Raw genomic sequence first — 10,452 nt, forward strand, 5'->3', positions numbered from 1 at the left:
CTCGAGTCCATCTTCCACCGCGGCCACGAGCGCTTCCGCATTGCCAGCGCTTGCCTGGACGAGCTGAGCTGCGAGTTCCTGCTGGCTGGGGCCGGAGGGGCCGGGGCGGGGGCCGCGCCCGGACCGCATCTCCCTCCCCGGGGGTCGGTGCCTGGGGATCCCGTCCGCATACACTGCAACATCACGGTGAGGACCCCCTTTGCGTGCGCTCCTCTGGGGACCCCGTGTCAACGATCACCCCATACAGCTTTTTGCTCTCTTAGAACCTGGGAGGCCAAAGCCCCCCAGGGTTGGGCTCCTTCCCACAGGTTACACTTGTTTCTGCTTCTTGAGGTTCTGCTGTGCACCCGTAATTTCCACCATTGACCTCTGATAGCAAGGCACCCCGACATATGGCACCCTGACTACCCCTTTCCATTAACCCACTCACGTCCCAGGGTTCCTGATTTGGACTGCACTCCACCACTTTACCTTGTCACCTAAGAATGCCCATCCACTCCCCCACTCACGACTCAGGGTTCCAGGCCTCTGCATTGATCCAGCTAGAAAGACCTGGCCTAGACCTCTGCATATTTCAATGATGTCCCCTTTTCAGTAGTTCTTTTGACTTAGGTAGGATATTGCCACCTGTGGGATCCCTGTCCAGGCATCCCTCACGCAACCCTTCCTCGGCCTCTGACTTGGTATTACCAAGTGGTAATTGGCAATCAGCAGTCCATTGACTTTTTTTTCTCGCTAGATTAATTACCCTCCCTTCTTGGTGTAACCTCTAACTCTCCTCTTCTTGCCCCAACTGGTAGCAAATCTGCCACTCCCCTCCCTGTTCCCTGTGGATGTCTCCAATTGCACTGGGTTGTTGCCTTTCCTGGTAATGATGGTGGTGTGCAAGGGCCATCTATTGTGAGCAGTTTCGGTTCTGTTTTTTCCCGGTGAGCATCCCCAGAGGCATACTAGACTAGATCCCTTAGATTTTTCCCACCTGGTCTACCTTCAGGCATGCCTTGAAGAGGATTGGACTCTGCAGATGTCTGGTACTGCATGGGATAGCATTTAGAGTAGCCGATACTACTTTCTGTGATGTCCTCCTTGCCAGGAGCAGTCAAGGGGACAGCATTTGAGCTAAATAGGCTGACTGCTAATGGGAGTAGTATAGGGACATAAAGACTTATGAATTCTTTGGTACTTGGGGCCCTGACTACACACTACGTGGTTCTTATTTTCTACCCCTTTGCTCAGTCAAACCTAGACATGCCAAGTCAAGGTTTGGTGAGGCAAGCTTTAACTTGGGTCAGATTGTGGCCCTCCAAAACTCATGTCTTAGACCTTTCCTCCTCCTTTTAAACTACAACATTAGAGTGGGAGTATAGGGATGAGGTCTGTGTCCTCGAATACTGGACATCTTTGATTACTTTTTCCTACAGCATTGAGGATTAGAGCCATGGTAGTGCTAAGATCTCCAGTTGAAGCGGTTGGTTTCTTTGGCATTTGTGGAAACCTTAAGAGCCCATTTAGTTCCTGAATTAAGCTTCCAATTCTGGAAGGGCAGGATTGTCCCCATCTAGCTGCCCTTTCATGGCTTCAGTGCCCCTAGTGGGAAGTCAAGACTCCCTCCATCCCACTATGTGAGACTTGGCCTGAACTGGCCCCTCTAGTTTGGATAATGGGAATCTGGTCAGGCTGCATTTGGCACTGGGGCTCAGGAATGCTGGGAATGTCAACAGCGTAGGCTTCTTTCTCCTAGCCTGCCATGTGGAGTCCTGCAGCCCACGCTTGGACTGAGAGGGTGGCAGGTTCCCAAGTGGGGGGGAGACTAGTCTTTGAGGAACTCTGCTGAGAGTGGAGTGGGGGAGAGTCCTTTTGATACCCTTTTACTTTTATTTTATCGCTCCTCTATTCCATTAAAGTTCACTTCAATCTTTGTGTGCTTTCCTCCTACATCAATGTGTGATTGTGATGAGGTGATCCCTTCCTCAACTGGTTGTGGAGTTTGAAAAGCAGAAGAGTTGGAAGACTTTCTTGGGTGTGGTGAGAACCACAAGTCTGATGTAGACAGTAGGGTGTCTGGGAGGCCTACTTCGCTATCAGCAGGGTTTGGCTCTGCTATTTTCTCTTGTTTTAACTTTCTAAGAAAGAAAAGGCTCGAGGTTTCTTTTTGGAAAGGATTCTCCCAGGGACTTTTTCTCCTGTCTCAGACTTGTTGGGAAATCACTTGTTTAGATGTTGACCTACTGAGCTGGGTGGGTTCAGTATGTGTCTCTGTCTCTCTCTGTGTGTATGTGTGCTTAAGGAGGACTGGCTGGTTTGGCTTTTTTTTAGAGTCTCCCATTTTGACTGCTCTCCTTGCTCATCTCCCTCCAGGAGTCATACCCTGCTGTGCCCCCTATCTGGTCGGTGGAGTCTGATGATCCTAACTTGGCCGCTGTCTTGGAGAGACTGGTGGACATAAAGAAAGGAAATACTCTGGTGAGGGGCCCAGGGTGTCTTGAGGTGGAGGCTGGGGTTTTATTCTTGTGAGGCCCATGGTATAAGTCCTCTGAAAGGGAGATGTATCTGAAAAGTAGAAGGAATAATAAGCTGGACATTTTGGAGCAATTTCATTACAGGGGCCTGAAGGTAAAGGGCAATCCCTGTACCCACCCCAGAATCGTTCTTCAGTGGGCTTGTTCGCATAGCCACATAGACCTTAAAGTTTAGAGAAGTAGGTACTAGTTTGGGGCTTGAGTTCTTAGCTCACCTATGCACCTGTTTAGATTGAGGAGGAGATAGAATATTTTATGTCACTCTGATCCCCCGCCCTCAGCTATTGCAGCATCTGAAGAGGATCATCTCCGACCTGTGTAAACTCTATAACCTCCCTCAGCATCCAGATGTGGAAATGTTGGATCAGCCCTTGCCAGCAGAGCAAGTGAGTATCTGTAGAGGTTTGGGCCCCAGGGTACAGAGTTGTTGCATTGACAAGTCTCAGTGTAAAAGCTCATTAACTGAAAAAGTCAACAGTAGTGTCTCCACGCCCACCAACTACAAACCCAAGAATACCCTGGTGCTCAGTCTTCTCCAGATGGAAATTTGGTAAAATGGGGTGCTCATAGCTTCATCTGTCCTTAAAAAATTCACTTTCGGGGAGCTCTGGTGGCCTAGTGGCAAGACGCTGCACTGCAATCCCAGAGGTACACAGTTCGAATCCACCAGATGCCTTGCTGGAGAAGGAGGAGCAATATCCTCCTGTACCAGTCAGATCCAATTTGATGGTACGCGCATACAAAATAATAAAAAATTTAAAAAAAAAATTCACTTTCTTGGGGAATATCCCTCAAATTGAGAGAGAGGGGAAACTTTTACTATTAGCCACATTTGTTGTTAATTTAGAAACGAGCACCATTTGAAGGTAGAGAAAAATAAAGGAGTGGTTTTGGAAAAATTGAAAAGGGATTTCTGAGGCAGATGACAGAAACCACCATTTTCCTTTGCTTGAATTTTTTTGGCATCTGCTAGGAGGAGAAGTAGGTAGCAGAGTGACTCCTTGGATCCTGGTTTCCACTCTCCTCTGGCTTAGGGGGAGGCTCAGTGTCCAGACCTACAGGCTGGAAGTAGAAGAAGGGCTTTGTTCTGGGATGCCGCTGGGGCTCTGAATTCTTTGTTTGCCCTCCCACTGCAGTGCACACAGGAAGATGTGTCCTCAGAAGATGAAGATGAGGAGATGCCTGAGGTAGGCTTACCCCTAAAATGGCAGAAGCACCAGCTTTAGTAGGAAGTTTTCCGTCAACTGCATGGACCACCCATTAGATACAGAACTCCAGAATAGAACTGGAGAAGGAAAACTGCCAAAGGAATAACAGAATAAAGACAATTTATTGATCTGGAGGAATAACCAGTGTAGTAGAGGAATTAGGGCACCCCATCCAACCACTGAAGACAGCATGAAGTATTAGCAAGTACGAATCTATTCAAACCAATTATTTGATGGGTTGGACAGACTTGGGCTTGCATCTTGGATCTTTTTAAGCCACAGTTTTCTCACCTATAAAATGGAAATATAGTATTTTCTTCAGGTGGTCATGTATATTAAATGAGATATATAAAATGCTTTTTATAATGTGTGATAAGTACTAACTATTCTTTTGATAATAAATTCTTTTGGAAAATAATTTTAGCAAAATGGAGAGAAATTGAGTTTTCGAGTTAGATAGAACTTGCTTCATGTCAGCTCTGTTAAGAGTTGTATGACTTTGGGCATGATCATTAATCTCACTAGAGGTTAATCTTAGCTTCCTCATTTGGTAAAATGTGGTTAATGATAGAATAGTAGTAGTAGTAAAAATAATAACAATGGTAGTTGTAAGATTTAAATTGCAATGCAATCCTGAAGGCATGCGGCTTGAATCCACCAGCTGCTCCGTGGGAGAAGGATGGGCAATCTCCTCCCATGCGAATAACTGCCTCTGAAACCCCACCGGAGGGTCAGCTGTGGGTCAGTTCTGACGTGATGGTACTCAATATTAGTTGAGTTTTGTTGTTTGAACAGCGTGCTCCTGACATAATAAACAAATTCATTAATTCAGTAACATTTGCAACTAATGTAATAATTAAGAGATTAGCATTATTTCCTGCCTGAGCAAGGGGATCACTTTCTTTGCTTTGGATTAATGGGCCAGGATCTGTAATTTCTATAATTTTTTTAAGAGTCTTTGAGCCCACACAGAGCTGGTGATATATGAAACTTATTTTTCTGAGACAGTGGACGACTTGCTATTGTCCCATCCCACATCTCACTGAGATGGTTGAACCCTGACATGCGCTGCTTTCCCTGCCTCCTTGCTGCATGAGTAGTGCTTGATCTCATTTACAGCATGGGCAGTGAGGTGCTTTGTTCTTGACCTCTGCTACCTCCCTTCCTAGTTCTCATGTCCATCTTGACAATATGAGTCTCTGCATACATCATTCAGACCCTGCACTTGGAGGCAGAGGGAGAGATTTTTTTTACTAGATTTCTCCTTCAGACCTCAGAACTCCTGAAATAGGAGCTTTGAGTTACAATGTCAAATCAAAGTCATTGTGCTAGGAATTTGGAAAGCAGTTCTGCTGCCATGGAAGAGTTTTAGGTATGATTGAAGCAGGTCAGTCTAGAAAACAAAAGGACTAAGTCCCAATGTTCCTCTCATTGGTTCTTATTACAGTTTTTGAGACCTAAGAGAAGTCTGCCTCATTCTTTTAAATTGTAGGGGGAGACTGGGAATTATTCCACAAATGAAAAGGTTCTGTGCTCACAGGCTAACAGTGCTGCCTCCTTAACCTGTGACTCTGGGTCAAAGAGGACTGAAGGGCAACAGCCCCCTCCACAACCAGTGTTGGGTTATCTCATCTACTCTGCTTCCATCCCACACCTCTCCCAGGACACAGAAGACCTAGATCACTATGAAATGAAAGAGGAAGAACCAGCTGAGGGCAAGAAGTCTGAAGATGATGGCATTGGCAAGGAAAATTTGGCCATATTAGAGAAAATTAAAAAGAACCAGAGGCAAGATTACTTAAATGTACGTGCCTTGTAGGGAGAGCCTGGGCAAAGTGGTGGATAGGTACCAGTTGGGAGGTGGTGGGCCATTGCTTGTCAGTTTGCAAAGCACATATGGATTACCGATGTGTTTATTCCTTCCTGAATCCCAGGCAAACTGGCAGACTTCCCCTTCAGTCTAGTAGTATATGTGTCCTTGACCGTGTGACCATGGAATGTTCCTGTTGTCCCTTTCTTGTAGGGTGCAGTGTCTGGCTCGGTGCAGGCCACTGACCGACTGATGAAGGAGCTCAGGGATATATACCGTTCACAGAGTTACAAAGGTGGTGAGTTCACATTGAAGGTTTTCTATTTTCTATAGGAATTCCTTGTGAAGGAGGTTGTAATGGTTGGGAAGGGACCTCTGGGGATTATGTGACAGAGATACTTAAGAAGTTTTTAGGTTAAGAATGGGACTTCTCAAAAAGCACCATTACCAGAATAAAGAAGTATCAAGCTGTAAAAAAAAAAAAAAAAAAAAAAGAATGGGACTTCTCGGAGCTCTGGTGGCCTAGTGGCAAGAAGCTGCACTGCAATCCCAGAGGTACGCAGTTTGAATCCACCAAATCCTCTGATGGAGAAGGGGGAGCAATCTCCTACTGTACCAATCAAATCCAATTTGGTGGTACACACACACAAAAATAATTTTTAAAAAATTTAAAAAGATTGGGACTTCTCAGGACATTAGCTGGCCCATCTGGGGTGAACTCGTAGTCGTTGGTCTTTTTCTCTCCGCTTGGGAAAGAGATCTGTGTTGGAGATTCTCCATCACCTGTCTTCTTTCCTCCTAGGAAACTATGCAGTCGAACTTGTCAATGACAGTCTGTATGATTGGAATGTCAAACTCCTCAAGTGAGTGGGAACTTGGGGACTGGGGAGGAAGTTGAGGAGTGGTATGAATGGAGCTACTATGGCGGGAGTCTCCAGGGTGGTCTCATACAACTGCTGGTTGCCGGGTCCCTGGAGTGGGTGTGGGCAGTGGTTTGTCCATACACTGCCAGCCTGCAGCAGTGGGAGTCATCAGGAGGTTGCTGGCCTGGGACCAGGAGTCTGAGCCCGGACTCCTTGCTTCATAGAGTTGACCAGGACAGCGCTTTGCACAATGATCTCCAGATCCTCAAAGAGAAAGAAGGCGCCGATTTCATCCTACTTAACTTTTCTTTTAAAGTAAGTTTTCTTCTTTTCTAGTCCCACCCGCTCTCACTTCATCTTCCCTCTGCCTTAGAGTTAGAGGAGGACACTGGCCTCCCTTCTCAAATTGTCTCTCTTTCAGGATAACTTCCCCTTTGATCCACCATTCGTCAGGGTTGTGTCTCCAGTCCTCTCTGGAGGGTGAGTGATGGGGAAAGAGAAGAGACGGCAGAGTGAGGAAGGGACTTGGAGCTTCTGCCAGGTAGAGCTGACTAACTTTTCTTCTGCAGGTATGTTCTGGGTGGAGGTGCCATCTGCATGGAACTCCTTACCAAACAGGTGAGCCTGTCACTGTTTGGGGCTGGGTGGGCCCAGGTTGAGCTGTTCCGCATCCACACCTTGTGGATTGGGTGAGAGGCATAATGTGGCCCTTGGATTTTTCCAGGCAGGGTCTGTACCCCCTGACCGGGGCACACAGCTTGTGCTAGGAGTAAAGGGCAAGAGTCCTAGAGATGCATTTGCTGGCCTGGAGAACAAGCTTAAGGTGCCTCTTGAAACACTGCCCTGATGATTTGCTCTGTCCCCTGTTCCCAGGGCTGGAGCAGTGCCTACTCAATAGAATCTGTGATCATGCAGATCAGTGCCACACTGGTGAAGGGAAAAGCACGAGTGCAATTTGGAGCCAATAAAGTAAGGAGGTTGGCCCCAGGCAGGTGGGGCTGGCTGGATACATTATGGGCTCCTAGGAGGCCAAAGCGTCCTTTCCTGAGGGACTGAACGTCTGGGCTGGTGGCACTGGGATGAGAAGGCCAGGGATGCCCACAGGGGCAGCCTGAGGGGCAGCTGAAGCCTTTGGAAGGTCTGGAAAGTGAAGACTGTGGGACTGTGCTCCAAAAGGATCCCCCCAGGTGGAGGGTGCTAGTGTATCAATAGAACAGGGTTGGGAGGCAGCCTGTGGATTGTGAGGGGTAGCGGCCAGTGCCTGATTTGGTGGCTTCCTCTCCGCAGTCTCAATACAGTCTGACAAGAGCACAGCAGTCCTACAAGTCCTTGGTGCAGATCCACGAAAAGAACGGTGAGGCTGGAGCCAGGACTCAGGGATTCAGACACTTACCAGCCTGGAGGGTTGTTTGTTTTTTTTTTTCACTTCTAACCAAATAGCAACTTCTGTTTGGTTTCTGAGCCTTCAATCCTATCAAAGCATGGCACTTGCCCTGTTCTCTCAAGAAGGGCTGAGGTAGTTAACACCCATAGCCTCCTTTTCCAGAAGAGCACTCATGATCACAGCCCCTGTACTCTTGGTCCTGCCCCTCGCTATCCCCCTCTGAAAAGGCTCATCTCCCTCTGTCATCTCAGATTGGGCACATCATTTCTCTTCCTTTATGATCTCCAGGTAGGTGGTTTCCATACACCACCTCTTCCCTCACATTGGGCAGCCCCTCCCAGGAGCTTCTCATCTAAACCACTGAAAATCTCTTCATTGATTATGGTTGGGGTGGATGGACTTCAGCTCCACCTCTCTGACTATGCTTTGCTGTTTCTTTGCAGGCTGGTACACACCCCCAAAGGAAGATGGCTAACCTCGGAGAGTCCTCCCTGTCCTCCTTCCCCAGGCACCACTGGACCAATTACCTTTGAATGCTGTATTTGGATCTCACGCTGCCTCTGTGGTTCCCTCCCTCATTTTTCCTGGACGTGATAGCTCTGCCTATTGCAGGACAATGATGGCTATTCTAAACGCTAAGGAAAAAAAAAACCAACACAGAACTGTTTCAAGTACTCAAGACTGACTTACAGACCAACCAACCACCTTGCTGGAACCCTTGCTAGCAGGCATTCTTATAAAAGAAACTTTCGAGCCTCCTTATATTGCTGGAACTCAGCTGTGCTCCAGACTAGAGCCTCCTTACCTATGCTATGGATTTTTAATTTATTTTCTCTTATTTCATGTACACTGCTTTTTTTGGTTACAGTGTATGATGGATGTGTATGAAAAAAATGTATCTTTGGGAAAACAATTACAGTTTGTTAATTTGAAGATGCTGGTCTTGACTCATCTTTATTTTTATTCCCACATCCCACCCCACCTCTAACCCCTGAACTGCTTGGGAGGTTGGGGAGGGGCACCAGTCCTCTTTGCTCGTAGAAGTGAACGAGGTTCCACTTGTCTGCTACCGCAGGAGAAGGGTGGAGCTAAAGCGTGTGTCTTGGTCATCCGTGGTCTAGAATTTCCTGAAGGCATTTGGAGCACCCAGCATTGTGCCCCCTGGAGCAGAGCACCTGGTCTGCTAAATAGCAGTGTAGTTGGCTGAGACGACTGTCGGAACTTCTAGTTGCTGAGATGTTTTCAGATTTCTAGAGAAAAGAAAATGACACAGCTTAAGAGTCTGCTTCACAGAATTGCTTTCAGATGAACTGAACGGGATTAGGGGCACAGTCTCCTCTGAGTGTGGATGGTCTTTTGTGATCTCGGCCTTATGCTGGGTAGCTATGACTCCTGGGTCTTTGTTGCTTCTTTTACTGCTCAGGAAGTGGCCTCTGGCACTGAGCAGTGACTGATGATGACCCTTAGCTTACCTTCCTCCTGCCTTGCTTCATTTGGTCTTATGAAAGAATCTTGGTATAAGGTGTGAAGGAAGCTTGGCTTGGAGAAGTAACATTTTTCCCCCTTCAAGTCACTCACAGTGTTTTGCCTTGAAGGTTGGTTCTATACTCATGTGTCCTTCCCCGCAGGCTCTGGGCTCAAGGAAGAGCTAGGCAGCCATTGTGAGATAGAGCACTGGTGCTGTGGTGTTTGTTCATGGCATGGTTTCTGCGTAGAGCAGGTGCTGCTCCTTGCACCTCACTGTAAACTTGGGCTGGAGCTGAGGCAGCCTCTCTTCTGAACCTGTGCCTACAGACTGAATGATGAATGCAATGACAGAGGCCGAGGGTGGCTTAGCAAAGATCTGGTCAGAGAAACCCCAGACTTGAGACAGTAGCCTGGGAACCAGCAGGGTACAAAAGAGTTCTGTGTTACTTTGAGCCACAGCCGTTTTCACATTGGTCATTAAACAACCCTCCCCCTCACCCCTTTTATTTTGAGGGATGGGAAAGCCTGCTGCTTCAGGTGGCTGGAGAGTTTGCCAGTCCTCCTCAATGCTGCTCTACCCACACCCACCTGGTTAGGGGTGCTAATACGTGCTGAGATGAGATAACGCGGGGACACGGGAGCATTCACTCCATGGAGCTGAGGTCTGATCTCAAGGCCACTGTGGCTTCCTTCTGAACTTCTCACCAGCCCTGGCTGGAATGTAGATTGTGTTTTCAGTGGTGTGTACTGTGAGCTGTCCTCTGTATAATGTATTTTGTAATGTATTTTTCTCATCTACCAAAGGATGAAACAAATAAAATTATTTAAATAGTTTGGCTCTAACAATTATTTCAGAAATAACTGGGTTCATAATCACATAACAAAGGAAAGTGCTGTAAACACCAACTCTTCAGAGAACTCCCTTTTTCTTGTCAAATACTCTTTCCTAATCTTAAACTGAAGGTTACAACAAAGTTACAAAGCATAAAGAAGAGTCAAGGCCATTCTATTGCCATGAACTCATTCTCTTTTTTTCCACTGAGAAGGCACGGAGAGAGGAAACAAACACTTAGGTCGTTACCTTATACCTCTGGCGTGCTCTAGCCTGGGGGAGGGTTTGTCTGGCCCAAAGCCCACACAGGCTGGAGCTGAATGAGCAGCCGAGGCACATCTTCCTGCAGCCATTTAAAGGCCAGATGGG

At 47.2% G+C, this 10,452-nt stretch overlaps 1 protein-coding gene across 1 annotated transcript in view; it reads left to right on the forward strand.

Annotated features, from left to right (window-relative positions):
• Positions 1–8,717, forward strand: part of UBE2Q1 (ubiquitin-conjugating enzyme E2Q family member 1) — a 9,525-nt gene extending 808 nt beyond the window's left edge. The window contains exons 3-15 of the mRNA XM_006895920.1: positions 7–186; positions 2,359–2,463; positions 2,801–2,905; positions 3,656–3,706; positions 5,391–5,531; positions 5,751–5,835; positions 6,340–6,400; positions 6,625–6,715; positions 6,822–6,880; positions 6,970–7,018; positions 7,274–7,369; positions 7,688–7,754; positions 8,228–8,717. Of these exons, the coding sequence (XP_006895982.1) occupies positions 7–186; positions 2,359–2,463; positions 2,801–2,905; positions 3,656–3,706; positions 5,391–5,531; positions 5,751–5,835; positions 6,340–6,400; positions 6,625–6,715; positions 6,822–6,880; positions 6,970–7,018; positions 7,274–7,369; positions 7,688–7,754; positions 8,228–8,259 (1,122 nt within the window). The 3' untranslated portion in view covers positions 8,260–8,717. The remainder of the gene's footprint in view (positions 1–6; positions 187–2,358; positions 2,464–2,800; positions 2,906–3,655; positions 3,707–5,390; positions 5,532–5,750; positions 5,836–6,339; positions 6,401–6,624; positions 6,716–6,821; positions 6,881–6,969; positions 7,019–7,273; positions 7,370–7,687; positions 7,755–8,227) is intronic.
• The last annotated feature ends 1,735 nt before the right edge of the window (positions 8,718–10,452 follow it).

This window comes from Elephantulus edwardii, unplaced genomic scaffold, assembly GCF_000299155.1.
Source record: "Elephantulus edwardii isolate Elephantulus edwardi_28Jun2011 unplaced genomic scaffold, EleEdw1.0 scaffold00176, whole genome shotgun sequence".
Lineage (NCBI taxonomy): Eukaryota > Metazoa > Chordata > Mammalia > Macroscelidea > Macroscelididae > Elephantulus > Elephantulus edwardii.